Genomic DNA, 15,794 nt, shown 5'->3' with positions numbered 1-15,794 from the left:
AGAGGTAAACTTATACCTTTTGGTAAGATCAATACTTTTCGTTATTCAGTAACTACGTATAGAGTTATACAACTCTGCACAACCCATATGTGTGTGACAGTGTTTTCCGTCCCAATTGTTGAGTCTTGGGTGCATAAAACTGCGCACACATAAGTGTACGGAGTGCAAAGTCGTAAAACTCTGCACATAGTTTCTGAATACCAAAAAGTAGTAAACTTACAAAATAATATCCGTTTACCTTTGTGAATCAGGGCCTTACTGTTTAATTTGCATTGGATATAAACATTCAATATTGAATTGACACTGAATCGTGTGTAGGCGTGATCAAAGAAAGTTGCTAGTCCCAAAATACAATATTGTCTTTTATTGAAACACAGCATTTTATTTAATTGATTAAACTTTGTACATTTCATTAGAAATGACAACGGATAACACTGAAAATGACAAAATAGTTTTTATGCATTTAAAAAAGCATGGTTAGAAATTTTGATAACCCAAGTTCAAATATTTACAATAATGCATAGTTCTGGAGAATTTCTTTTAGCGTCCGCTTTTAACGATGTGAATCTTGAAATCGTATATGCAAAATAGAGTTAGAATACATTTTAAATTGCAGAATTATAATACTATTTATGGCTTTATTTTAATACTTTAATATCCTGCCACTTTCACTTTCTACAACAGTGAAGAGCAAAAGCAATTCACTCCACATGTCAATATCACTAATACCCTATCCCAGTGGTTATTAACCTGTAGTCTGATCTGCAACTGCTTGAAAAATTAAAGTGATTAGTAAAATCATGCAAAGAAGCAAAATGTACAATTGAAAATTTAAAAACGTTCTGTAAATGTGAAGGAATTTGTATGCACAGACAAAAAACTCAGACCCATATTTATCAAGGTTTTGTATCACCTTTGCGCCACGCAAGGGGGTGCAAGTGCAATGCAAAACCTAAGTGAGATTTATCAAGCCACACACAGTCAATTGCATGGGCCTGCATGGCTTAATTAATCTAGAGTAACACAAGGCAGCTCAAATCATTGCCTAGAGTTACCTGCATGGCTTGATTAACCTAGAGATACACAAGGCAGAGCAAATTGCTGCCTTGAGTTACTCTGAGGGAGGGTGGCCCTCCATGGGTGGATCGTGGGTGTTTTCACGCATCCACCCATGGATTTTGGTGCATTCCAAGACTTAACATTAGTGGTATACCTGGGAATGCGTCAAAATTCTACGCCTACCCAGGTGAGGCATAACAAGAAGAAATATCTTTATTTCTCCAAGTTTTTTACTCTTTCTACATGTGCTGCATTCTTCGGCACACATGGAAAGAGGAAAAAGCTCCAGAAGGTGTCCCTTCCTGCACAAAAACAATCCTGCCTACAAGCAGGCACCCTTGCAGTATGATGCAAGGCTGCCTGCAATGGTGCTAGGCAACCACAGTGTGCCAGCAATAGGAAAGGACAGGAATGCGCCATATAATGGTGAATACAGCACATTCCTGCCATTTCCTTTTCAGTCAGCTCAGCAAGGTGCCTTGCTGCATTGCATTGCGTGAAAAGTTGATAAAGATGGGCCTAAGATCCCTAAATTGTTTCACAGGAGCAGTGAAAATGCATCAAACAAAATATAGACTGAGCGATGAGTTACCTTAAATGAATTTAGAAATGCCCCAACCTTCCTAACTAAAACTAAAATTTCTATTCTTTTACATTTGCTTGTGAGTTAAATAAAATATTTGTCTGATTAATGCTTGGTTCTGTATTTGTGTGTACTGTTTAGGGGAGAGCTAGGAGGCAGGAAAGGAGGAGGAACTGGAAAGGGAGGGACGAAGATAGAAGAAGAGTAGAAGGAGCTTGGTGTGGATGGAAGATATCTTTGATCTCATATACATATAAAGAATAAATAAACAAATACAATGCAACCCGAGCCTCATATCCTTTTTTTGGCGTCATAGACAGTACAAGTGGTGAAGAGGGAGAAGCATGACTACAGGAGCCCACCCCACTCTATACATTCCTATTGCACCACAAGACTACGAGAGCCCACCCCGCTCGAGGTTTCCTGTGTCATTACACTGCACAAGGCAAAAACAGAAGCCCACCCAGCTCTGCAAGATCACCACAAACTACAGCACCACACAGGAGCCCACCCCACTTTCCAATCTGCACTCTTGGAGCCCTGCACCATCTGTGAAACGGAGCCCGCCCCAATCGAGCGGCATATCTTAAGAGGTTTACTGGTGCTGACCTTGCAGCACCTACGGTAAGCCGAGTGCCCGTTACTGCCACAGCATATAGCTGAACACTGCCGACTGCTCTCACAGCCATAATATTATGAGTTTTGCTATCCTTTTGGTGACCATCTTGGAACCAGGCATGTCATCTAATAAGCTGCAAAGGATTAGTGGCAGCCGTTTTGAAATCAGGCAACACCTGCATTGTGGACTTTCTGTATCTTTCACGCAGTTATGACACCAATCTGCAATCAAACTATATATTTTCTGACTCCAACTACAAAAAAAAAACACAAAAACAAATCCCCCAGGGTTGTTTCTAAACATCGCTCTGCACCTCCCACAAGCAGGCCAATGTTAAAGTAACAAATAGACATTGTGCCCTCCTGCCTTTGTGCACACTCATTTGCACCACATTAAAAAAAAAACACACTTCAGACTACTTCATTCAGTCACCCAGTGCCTCCACGTAATTTTGTGCCTTGTTTCAACAGTGATATCTCTCACTCCTACCTAGATCAAGTCAACACTGTTGGATTCACCCAAAACAACCATCCCAGACCTTCCATGTTCAATGTATCATTACTACGCCCACCTGAGACTCTGACTCTCATGTCTGGCAGTGCCAGGTGGCCTCACTTGCAAGAATAGCTAGATGACTTTGAAGAATTCATGAATGGGTCACAAGTCACTGACCTTGACCAACAACTCATTGCCCTGCGCAACCTAGTAGGCAAAGATGTTGGACAAATTATCAAGGAACTACCGGGATGCCACAACATCCTACCAAAATGTTCGGGAGGCAATCAACTGAAAGTTTCTTCACACAAACATTGTGGACTATGAGAGATATACTTCCAACGTAGCCTCTCAAGAAAAGGATGAATCCATGGGAGAATTCATCACACAACACAAAAGTTTAGCACGCTACTAAGACAATAGATGATCTTTGTCTGCGAATCATAGAAGGATTTCAATCAAAGCTTCTTTGTCAACATCTCCTGAAGAAAAGTTACTCTCTAGATGAAATAAAGGAAATGACTAGAGTCAACGATCAAAAGAAGAACATTAAAAAAATTGAAGCAGGAAAAGGTGAGAAAAGAGAACAGGCATTCCAATTACAAGCTCGCCAAAAAGGAACGCCATCTGCCTGAACGCTTATAAGTCAACAAACCCACCGATCACAATCACAGCCCAAAACGCAGTGGAATGGAAGAGAACAGCAGTTGAAATGTTACCACTGTGAATAAGAATACGCATATGTAGGGTCATGTCCCGCCATGGGTCAGAAATGTTCATGTTGTGGTAAGTACAATCACTTTTAGAAAGTGTGCCAAGGTCTTAAGAAAGGCATTCAAAAATCTCTCAGAGACTCATGTCCTCAGCATCATGCAAAAGCAGTATGTGACAGGCAGGAATGATCCACTAGATCTTCACAATCGAGTACACAGTCACATACTACCTACAGATCTCAACACTCCATTTCTCGTGAGTCAAGATCTCACTCCAGTTTCCGATGATAGCAATGAGTATGTCAGCATGGTAGCTGATCCTGACAGATTGAAGAAATATCCGAGGCTACCTAGAGAGATGAGAAACCGCCCCAGAGAATTATAAAAAATACGAAAACATGATAAAATGAATCCAAAACCCAAACTGCACAAATCTGTTGTTCGAGTATACACCTAAATGTCCAAAGAACCGCTACAGTGGTTGATAAAATTGCAGATCTCTCTCACCTACAAAGACCGAACAGTTCAGGTTCAAATTCACATCATCAATGACCCTGAAGCAGCAGATTGTCTTCTTAGCCTCCCCATGGCAGAACACCTGAAACTTGGAGAAATTCTATATTGAGTAGATGACGAGCCAGACATCATAAGCTAATTCCCAAAACTATTCACAGGACTTTAAAAAAAATTGTGCACTTTCAAGTTCGCCTACAAATAAGTGAACAAGTACCACCTGTGGCTCAACATCATCGGAAAATACCATTTCACCTTCAAAAGGCAGTGGAGGAGGGATTACAAGACCTACTTCAGGCAGACAACATAGAGAGATCATCAGGACTGACTCCTTGGGTGTCCCCATTGGTCATCGTGCCCATATGTGGATCAGAAGGCAAGGTGCATCTATATGTTGATATGAGAGCCCCTGACACCGAGTGAGAAAGGCCCCTGGGACCTCATATCAGTGTTATGATCACATTACTAAATGGAGCAAATATTTTCTCTAAGTTGTACAACAAGGGCTATCATCAGCTCAAACTTCATGAAAGTTCTCATTATATTACCACTTCCTCAAAACAACACGGCCTCTTTTGATACAAACGCCTTAGCTTCAGCGTTTCATCCTCAGCCGAAATCTTTCAAGAAGCAGTCATAACAGTCCATTTGTCACATTCCCAACACACTTAACTAGAGTGACAATATCCTTGTGTTTGGTGCCACTATCACAGAACATAACAAGGCACTAGATTGAGTGTCCCACACGCTTCTGGAAGTCAATCTTACTCTCAACAAAAACAAGTTTAAATTTCATAAACCCACACTGAAATTCCACAGACATATTTTTTCGAGCAAAGTGATGAGGCTGATCCTGAAAAAGTCACTGCATTAAATGACACACCTTGCTCATGGAACGTAAGTGATGTCTGATCATATCTAGGAATGGATAGCTATTGCGCCCGGTATATCAAATATTATCCTACCATAAGCTATCCTCTAAGTGAATTCACCAAGCAAGGTCATCCTTTTCAGTGGTTTGCTTGGTGCAGTCATGCATTCCATCAAATCAAAGACGCTGTGGGGTCTGCCATCAATCTAGCTTATTTCAATACTCGCAAGAAGACAGAACTCACAGTGGATGCTAATCCTGCGGGACTTGGAGCCATCTTAGCTCAGTATCAAAAGGATATTTGCCAATGACACATAGTAGCATACACCAGCCACAGTCTGACACTGAAAAAGCATACTCGCAGTCAGAAAAAGAAGTCTGGCAGTCGTCTTGGCCTGCAAGCACTTTCACATCTTCATTTATGGAAAACAATTCACACGCATTAAGGACCATCAATCTCTCATAACCATATTTGGGAACCCACAAATAAAAATGCCACCTAGGATTGAGCAATAGGGACTCCGTCTCGACGAATGTATATGCACCATTATCCACAAGCCAGGAAAGGCATCAAATACAGTAGTCTATATCTCATGACACTCCAAGACATCCTTCAGCAAGAGACCCTCACTTGCTGAGGAATATATCAGTTTTCTCATTGATCAAGTGAAACCCCCGCTGTCCCACTGGAAGCCATCTCTGAAGTCACAGTATAGAACGCCACCCCCCAAGATGTGGCCCATCGCCTCCAAAAAACTTGTGGAGACACCTGGAAGAGCCTCATGGCAACAAAAAATAGACATCTAAGAATTGGCCTCTTTTTGACACATTAAAGAAGGATTAACAGTTGCTGACAATGGCCTGCTAATATAAGACAAACAAAATGCAGTGTATAAGAAGTTTCGGCAGGGGTGGTCAACCTCCCACACAAAGGGCACAAAGGCATGGTAGCCATGAAAAGGGCACTACGAAAAAGAGTCTGGTTCCCTTCTCTTGACCTGACAGTCGAAACTACACTCCATGACTGCCCTTAATGTCAGTTAGTTTGTTGCGAATATCACCCCCACCACTGCAAATGTCAAAACTGCCAGAGGGTGTGTGGCACCATGCCGCTGGCGACTTCTTTGGGCCTCTACCGTATGACAAACACATCGTTATCATAATGGACGAGTATCAAGATTTCCTATTGCTAAGCAAGTGTCATCCACCAAAGCGGCTGTCATCATTCTAATAATGGATTAAATATTTGCACCGTGGGGAATTACCAAAGTGGTTATAACGTACAATAGTGCTCCATTCTATAGACATGAATTTGCAGAATTTGCCAAACAACTTAATTTCAAGCACAGGAATATTACTCCTATGCTACCTAAAGCTAATGGGATGGCCGAAAGATTTATGGAAACACTAAAGAAAACCTTACAACAAGCCGAACCAACAAGGTGTGACGTACAGATGGCCCTGAATAAAGTACTGTGAGCCTATTAGACCACACCTCATAGCACTACCAGAAAATGCCCAATCACTCAGATGTTCAGCCGCATGTACTCAACAGGTCCCCCAACATGAACAACTAGCAGAGCTGGATCCGAATAGGAAAGCCAAATTGAAGAAATATGAAGATACTCGCCGGAAAGCAAGAATGCCTACTATTCAGGAAGTGAGTTGGCACTGGTCAGACAATATCAATGAAAAAAGGAAGACCACCGACATTAGGAATGCCCATTGCAAGTAACTAACATAAAGGGCACCATGGTCACAGCAACCTCTGATGACAAAAGAGTAACACAGAATATTTATCACTTCAAGAAATATAATTCTAGGACCATGGAAGTCAAAGACATCTCAGATGATAATGTCTGGAAGTTCAAGGGCCAGCCAACAGTTAAGGATGTTGTGCCATCTCTATTTCGACACAACTGATGGAACAGAGTCTTTTACTCTGATCACAACAAACTTGACGCAGACCTACTCATCTTATTGAAGAAATCTAAAGACTACATCATTACTGAAACTCAGTGATTTAAGTGGGGGGAGATGTAATGTCATTGAAGGTACACATCGATGAACACAGCACTAGGACCCTAGTGGGAGACAGCTAGTGGACAGGAAACGAGGAGGAACTGGAAAGGGGGGGGGAGATAGAAGAAGAGTAGAAGGGGTTTGGTGTGGATGGAAAGTACCTATGCTCTGCTCACATATACATATAATGAATACATAAAGAAATACAACACAACCCGAGCCTTGTGTACTTTATTTGGTGTTGTAGACAGTATACTAGGGTCCTCAGCTGCCAGTATTGACTCAGTGAGGGTCCTCGGATTCCAATAGTGATTCAATGGGGATCCCCAGGTTCCAGTAATGATTAAGTGGGGTGTCCGCAGAAGTAAAAAGGTTAAAAAACTTTTCCCTATACCACATAAAGGCATAAATAAAATATCTAATCGCTGAAACACAAGTGCATTCATGAAGAATAAGTTTTATTGGTATAAGCATTGTACTGCAAGCAGCTATGCAGCTGGAGAGGTACTTAGAATGTCTCGCACTCGGTGGTGGCAGTTGAACATACTCCGCAGTCACACCTGATGGCTACAGGATATGTATAGAAGGGATCCGCTTCCGGACTGCAGTGCGGCATTTTCACTGTAACCAGTTTAGTTTCGTTGTAGGTGCATACTCGGTGATGTGCATCGACATAAGGTAACTCCAAGATAGGTTTCTGTTGAGAATAAAAAAATTAAGCTAGGCGTTTAAGGAAATATTTGCAAAACAAAGTCTTTCGATGTTATTTAAGCATAGATCGCTACAAAGAAACTTTTATTATTCATAAAAAACGCAATAATAATGTTTCATGCCCACTGCGTACAAGAGACGTTCAGATTGCAGGTCGAGAACTTTCAAAGTGGTAGGGTATTTATTAACACTCAGAGCAGGGGCGTAACAAAGGCTCCCGCGGTGCTGGGATGGCAAGCTCCAGGGTTCCCCTTTAGTACAGCACCTAGTCTGAGTGAGTCCGGAGGGTGACCCATGTTCTGTGCAGTGGGCCCCTTCCCGTTTCGTTCCGCCACTGACTCAGAGTAGCAAGCACCTCTTTCCTGCCTAAAGAGTTTGAGGGGTTTTCCTTCAACAAATATAAGGGTAAATAAAAGGGGCAAATGGTGGGTTTTACAGCATTGTTTTCAAATAAATTGTATTTGCAAGCAATTGTGAAGAAGCACTCATGACACCTTGATATGGCATGCAAAGCTATCCAGAAACATCTATTTCGGAGGGATTCACTCCCCCTGAAAATTCACAAAAATGTGGGTTTTATTACCTTAAAGAAATTGGCTAAACACCATAGGGCAATCGAGCTAATCTGGGTATGCAATTCCAGGCAAACCCCTATAATTTTTCAAAATGTATATAGCATCTCCAATCACTTATATATTGCAATTCCATTAATTATGCAACCTATTTTACCAAGAATATTCTCTTCATGAAAAACTATGAAAACTATGGTGAAAGAATAAAAAGTTACACTGATCTCACAACCTCAAGCTTTATACTGCTGAGCTATCCTACACGTTAGCCAGTTCTTACAGGCTAAGGCAATAGAAGTACCACTCAGATAGCGAAGACAATGAAGGGTCTGATATATCTGTGTGTTTATTCCAGTCTAAAAGCCTCCGACATTAGACAGCAGGATTGAGCACAAACTTATAACACCTTCATATGGATCTAGAAGTAACACCAACGGCAACAAATGTCCTCCAGCACTAAAGACTTGAGTGGGCAGTGTCTCCATATACAGTACAGCTCTGCTCAATTACAAGTGACCCAATGTTCCTCCACTTGCATAGTGGGAAACACCATTCAGAAAATCCAGCTTGCTATAATTGCTTTGGGGATTGGCTAGAAGTGCAGCCTGTCCCCGCACCTTGGTCCACACCTACCCCCATTCTGAGGCAACAGGGTAGCACAATGCTCAGAGATGAGCATGTAAAGCTCCACCCGCTACACCACATCCACTCCTCTCTCCGTCCCTGTCGGGCAGCACTTTCACTGCTCACATTTACCACCTACTCTGAGTATGTATGGATGCATCTCCTTATTCCAGCAGTGTTGCCATCTTCTATTTTGTGCACATGCAGCCCTAATTCATTTACAATTTAGAGAACTTCCAACACCTCATCACCAATCCAATTGTAACCTTAGGCCCTACCTTGACCCCATTAACATTGCCTCGATTGCCACACAGTAAAAACACATTTCTTCCAGCATAGTAAACAACTAAGGCCCTAACATCAAGTCATGTGTTACTGTTGCACACATTATCAAATGTATCAAATGTGATAACACCAAAAATGTGTTTTCGGTGAAAATGGTGCCCGACACTGGGATATTGGTACTAACTGCACCAAAATCTACATGCCCATTCTTTAGTTTTTTTTTTCTCACTGTAAATTTCAACAGGTGAGACCTGCCAAAATATATCTTGGGTAAAATGAGACTGTCTGTCTGACTTTATCACCTAACTCATAATTGGCTTGTACACTCATACTCCATAATACGTACTTTTGCCTGATCCTGACCCTGCTTTCCCAGTGGATGAGTTTACTGTGAAAAATTACTCAGCCAGCCACAATGTTGCTATAGCTGGAGATCTTACAAGACTGCTACTCCGAAGACTGAAATTAGTTGGATGCATGTGAGGTAGAAAGCAGCCCATCCCATCCCCATGAAGAGTTACAGAAAGTATTTCCAGGACAGATTCTGCATCAATGGACAGAGATAGTGACATTAGTGTTAGTAAGAATAGAGAACTGTCTCCACCTATTAAAAAGGTGGGGAATACAACCCAACAGTCTAAGAGAAAGCACCAAGCAGTAATCACAAAACCGAAGGGCCCAGTTAAAAAGCTTTCTAGGGAGCACTGTATACAAATGTGATATGAAGAAGAGAGGTTGCGGGATGCTACTTCAGATAGATGTGTCTGAGACAGAAGTCATTTGCAGGGAGAGACCTTTCTAGTAAATTCCTACCATAAAAACTAAAAATAGTGTGAACCCCACAAGTTAGGAACAACTCCTTTGATAGCATACACTAAGTGAAAGGTAAGTTCAAGATCATCTGAAAGGGAGGTGCCCAAATCACTTCAGCATGACATGAAAAGTAATTCCTATGGCATGGCAATAACTCACATTTTCATCAGTAAGGTCTTGAAAATACACAGAGGTATAAATTTAAACCAAGTTGCAAAAATACAGCTGGAAATCCTAGAAAGAAACATTAAGGAACGGTTAGCCTTAAAAAAAACACAACACTTAAGACACAGCTTCAATCAACCCTTCATCCTCAAAAAGGGCTGGGTGTTGGCCCCTCTCCTTTTTAATCTTTACACGGCCCCCTTGAGCAAAGTAACAGAAGGGACCAGCCTAGTTAACATAGGCTGGGAAGGCTGCGCCTCCAAATTCTTCAGTACTCTGACAACATCATGATCGTGGTTCTTACTAAAACATGTCTACAGAAAGCCCTCAATGCACATCACAGGTTTAACAAGGCCAACAAATAACTACGGTTGCGGCCATAATTATGTAGAGGTCCAGTTCACCGAAGGGTCAAAAACTACAGTGCATCTAAAGCACCTAAAAAACAAGGGTGCATGAGTCATTCACAGCCTGAAACGTCTCAAGTCATCTGCAAAGCAAAATTGCTGAACCAATGCTAAAATTCCTGAGGGCGAAATTGATTCCAGCTCTAAATTATGCCCGTCTAGCCTTTCCTATCACCCTGGTAATGCAACTAATGAACACCCAAATTTCAGAACACGGAAAAATCTTTTATGAATCTCGGCAAGCCAGAAGCTCACGGTTGAGACTGCAGCTACGTTTTAAGAGAATGGATCTTGAATGCCGAGGTGACCTATTAAAATACTACATCAGGACCCTGTGGGGCCCCGGAGAACACACTCAAAACACAACTCAAAATAATCTTCGAGGCAGGTAGCTCCCAATGGCGGCATACCTAGCAGAGGCAAATTAAAAACTTGAAAATTGAGGCCACCAATCTACACTGCCCGGACATATCTTTCTTACCCTGAAAAAGGGCATTCAATGTGTAGGTCGAGAAAATCTCTTTTGAACTGGACACTGCAAGTCTTCATTGGAGCCCTATTTCTGAGACACTGCATGCCTCCAACATGGCAGGGAAAGCTCAGCCCTACTTTCACCAAGCCCTCACATCTCACACACGCAGGAAAATCATATGCATATGGCTTTTAGACCTACCAATCATGCATTACAACCTCTCCTGAGCAAGGCAGGATGAGGCAATATACTGTAGACTTCGTAACTACTTCAGAGACTCCTGGCTCCACTTACAGTGCTGTTGCCCCAAATTTGCCAGTTACCGTCACTGCCTGTTAAGCCCCTTATTCCGTGCTACTGGAATCAAACTCTGTAGAAAAGATTTGGACCTGTGTTTCTCCAATAACACTCAACAATCTTAGAAAGGCTGGGGAAAAGTAACTCATGCAATTCGATCTACACTTCTATTGTCACACCTTGGTGACATTGATCCAGACTCAATGTGACGTACACACTTTCTTTCTTGGAATCCAGAGTCCCAGCCTGTCATCCCCTTTTCCCTGGCACCAGCAGTTTCTGAAAAAAACGGATGCATCTCGCATGCCTTAAAGGACATCTTAGTGTCATTGCTCCAGACTCAACATGGCTCACGCACTTTCTTTCTTTCTTTAGTGGGGTCCAGAGTCCCAGTCTCCGCTCTTTCTCTTGCACTGGCACTTTTCTGACCCATGCAAAGACAATTTGCATGCAATTTGCCCTTTGCTACCAGTACAGTCGTGCCCGAGCAATCTGCACTTTCTTGTTTGATGCTTCAACTGTTCGACCATCTTTGGGGGCGGAGCTTGCCTAGCAGCAAGATATCCACAAGCTAACACAGCTCCCGGGAACGCAATGCAATCTGGCAAAATCCTTTAGCCCCATAACATACGTGAATCCCCCAGAAGCATGAAATATGCCCGTTATTATTGCAGCACAACTGAATGTGCAAACTGCAACGAGCGGAGTGGAGGGAGCGCAGTAACAGAGGTAGTCCTGCGGGCGGAACGACCAGGGCACGATGAGCACCGGTGTGAGATCTGGATTGGCGGGGCGGTGCAGGAGCTGAGATGAGACCGCCCCTGCAAAGTGAGGTGGCTGCATGGCAAAATTGACTCCCTGTCCTACAAGATGGACAGAATGTCTGAACGGTTAGACAAGCAGGTGGAGCATGTGGATGAGGTAGAACGGAGAATCTCAGCAGTAGAAGATGATTATAACGTGATATCCCAAACACAATCAAAAACAGACAAGACAGTGACTGCGTTGCATGAAAAAGTGGAGGATTTAGAAGCCCACTCCCGCAGAAGTAACATACGGGTGGTGGGAGCAGAATCAATGGTTATCGATGACATGGAACAACTTATTGAAAAACTCCTAACTACACTTTTAGGTCGAGAGACCCTCTCAGACCTTTTCATAGTGGAGAGTGACCATTGCTCACTGGCGCCCAGACCCCCACCGAGAGCACCGCCTCGAACGGTGATAGCCAAACTATTGAACCGTAGAGACCGTGACGCGGCCCTCCGGAAGGCGCAGGAGCTTAAAACATTGTGATATGAGGGGTCTAATGTCTCTCTGTATTCGAACTTCACTCAGCAGGTACAGGAGGCGTGGAGATTGTTTATACCGGTGAAACAGTGGCTCCAGGAACTACATATGGAATATCGCATGCTCTACCCAGCCAAACGTAGGATCATGGTAGATGGTAAATCTATGCTTTTCACAGCTCACAAGCAGCGGCAACAAATTCTGAAACAAAGAGAGGGGGCCGTAGATCAACAGAAAGTGCAGGCGACCACCCTCTAGCAGATGCTCACTCGTGAATGGATGCACTGTGCACCCCAGTGCATGGCAGTAAGACCAGGTTTGGATAGGGGACAAAAGGAACTAGAGACAGCTAACTAGGTACACGTGTTTGTAAGGAAAACAGAAAACGGAAATAGATAATAGCCGATGTAGCAGCGAATATAAATACGAAGCATGCCACAGAACTAAAGCGAGATATATTTGACTAGAATACACTGGAATACTACTAACACAGTAGATCGGGGCAATATATGCAACTACAATTCTGGGGCTATAAATGCTAATAGATGGCAATATCGAGGAGCATCTATGACATTACTTAATGGCAATATCTGCTCTCGTGGGTATACCACAGAGCTCGTTGACTCAAGTTGAAGGGGAACTGGGAGGTAACAGGGGTGGGAAGGTATTAATCGACATGCCAGTGGGGGCATTGCTTGTTGTGGGTGGGGGTAGGGTAACCGGGGGGCGTTAACTGTTAATGTTGTTTTTCTCCACACATACACAAAGGACACTATATCAGACATTACAGGGACCGCCACACTACACATGTAAATCTAATGACGGAATTGGGTTGGATTCGGATAGTACTCTTGCTCGTGGGTCTCTGAGGCTGCTGACTTGGAATGTTAGGGGCCTAAATAACTATAGGAGGGTAAGAGCAGTGGTAGCATATCTTGAACGCAAGCACATAGACATAGCTATACTGCAAGAAACTCATTTGGCCCCTGACAGTCCCATGCTCACTACACGCAGGCTGCAGGGTTGGTTCTTTGCTGCGAGCTTTACCTCACCCAGTCCCATGCGATCTTGATATGGACTAGTAAGCAATCAGGGGTGAAAATTCAAGAACTGTCTCTAGGCGCAGATAGTAGATATCTCGTAGCCAGACGTAAGGGGAATGACTTAACGTTCTTGTTAATTGGCGTTTATGACCCTAATTATGACCACCCTCTGTTTTACAGGGATCTGGCAACACTTCTGACAAAAAGGGGGGTATACCACAGGTTTGGTGGGGAGTTTTCAATTGTGTGTTGAGTCCTGCGGTAGATCGCTCTGCTGGTTCTCCCCAACACCCTTCGGCAGCGGCTTGATCATTAGATAAGTCAGTAGTAGTAGGGGGTTGACAGACATATGGAGGCATAGGCACCCCACTTCTGGCAGCTACACACACTACTCTGCAGTTCATAGTTTACATACACGCATTAATTATTGGCTAGCATCTAGAGGGTTAACACTCAAGGATTACCGACTGCACGACGACGCTTTCTAACCATTAACCAGTGATGGTTACACTGGAAACATACGGTGATAAAACAGGGCCCATTTATATGGCATTTTCCACTTTATTAATTGTTAGACGAAGAGTTTAAGAATGGGTTACAACAGGCAATATTAGAATATTTTCGCAATAAGATAGGGACAGTCAGTAAATTTAGTATAATATGGAAGGAATTTAAGATGAACATAAGAGGAGTTACAATAGCCACGCACGCAGGGGTATTAAAGTCTATACGGGGTAGGTTGAGCCGACTAGAGAACGAAATAGCGGATTTAGAGAAGGAACTCCTTGGTTCTGCGAATGCAAGTATGCTTGGACAAATTAGAGAGCAAGTCACTAAAAATCACACAGTTGCTCAAGATGAAGTAAAACATATGGGAAAATGTGCTGTAGCCCGAGCCTATGTGGAGGGCGAGGGCGCCCAGGGGCAGTACTGGCAGCGACGATGAGGCCTAACAGAGATCTTGAGGCAATTTGGAGGTGGAAGCCGCAGATGGACAATGTGTCAGCGACGGAAGAGGAATCATTGACAGATTTAGGGAATATTATGGAAATCTACATACCTCTAAATCAGCTCATAACGACCTAGGTATTATGGATTATTTGGAACACATTACCATGAAATGGCACACTAATGACGACAGAGAGCATTTAATGGCCCCATTGCATAGAGCCGAAATTCACAAAGTAATACAGGAAATCGTGGCTGGTGGGGCCCCAGGCATGGATGGGCTTACTGTGACATTTTATAAAACATACCAAGCATTCCTTATCCCCCACCACCTGCAGACCCTATTTCGAGAAATTGCCACGGATGTCATTATGCCGCCCACTATGAGGGAAGCACTAATTGTCACACTACTTAAGCCCGGCAAGCCCCCCCCCCCAACCCCTCCCCTCCCCAGCATTGCTCCTCATATAGACCTCTGTCTATATTGAATGTAGACAAGAAAATATATGCAAAAATCCTTGCAAACAGACTGGCCCCCTTTCTCATGCGGCTAGTGGGACAGAAGCAGTCGGGCTTTAGCCCAGGCCGCTCGTTAAAAATGAATCTTAGAACAATCTTTGGCACTATGCAACAAATAGATTCCGCGGTGCAGGCTGCAGAAGTATTTGTGGACGCAGAGAAAGCATTCAACTCTGTTGAATGGGATTTCATGTTTGCGGTGCTGCTTCATGTTAGAGTGGGAGAGATGTATTGCAAATGGTGAGGACTCTGTACACAAAGCCCTGGCACAACTGAGAGTCAATGGGAAAATCTCAGAGACAATGGAGATTGCCACAGGCACTAGAGAAGGGTGCGCACTTTCTCCTCTTCTGTATGCCCTGGTGGTGAAGCCATTGGCGTGTGCCATACGAGAATATCACAGTCACAGAGGTATCCGATTTCCCGGGTAAACATTGATGATTTCCACTTATGCAGACAATACCCTGCTGTACATCCTTGACCCGGAGAGCAACCTTTCTCCTTTACTTCGTGAAGTTGTTCAATTCGGGGGCTACTCTCGTCTAAAGGTAAACTGGAATAAGTCTACTACATTCCTCCTTACACCCGTCACGGCCCCTGTACCAATGGATTTCCCACTGGTGTACACGGAGGATTCTCTTAGATATCTGGGAATTCAGCTACTCATCGATCCCTCTGTAATGCTATTCGAGAATTATAATAGAGTGATACAAGAATTATCAGAGGCGGTCGATAGATAGATTAAACTTCCTCTTTCCCTCATGGGCTGCATAGCA

General features: G+C 43.3%; 1 protein-coding gene across 1 annotated transcript in view; it reads right to left on the bottom strand.

Annotated features, from left to right (window-relative positions):
• Positions 1 to 377: 377 nt before the first annotated feature.
• Positions 378 to 15,794, bottom strand: part of GPHB5 (glycoprotein hormone subunit beta 5) — a 28,530-nt gene continuing 13,113 nt past the window's right edge. Inside the window, exon 3 of the mRNA XM_069207371.1 lies at positions 378 to 7,572. Coding sequence (XP_069063472.1) covers positions 7,384 to 7,572 — 189 coding nt within the window. The 3' untranslated portion in view covers positions 378 to 7,383. The remainder of the gene's footprint in view (positions 7,573 to 15,794) is intronic.

This window comes from Pleurodeles waltl, chromosome 9 (genome assembly GCF_031143425.1).
Source record: "Pleurodeles waltl isolate 20211129_DDA chromosome 9, aPleWal1.hap1.20221129, whole genome shotgun sequence".
NCBI lineage: Eukaryota > Metazoa > Chordata > Amphibia > Caudata > Salamandridae > Pleurodeles > Pleurodeles waltl.
This window is presented reverse-complemented; position numbering and strand designations above follow the sequence as displayed.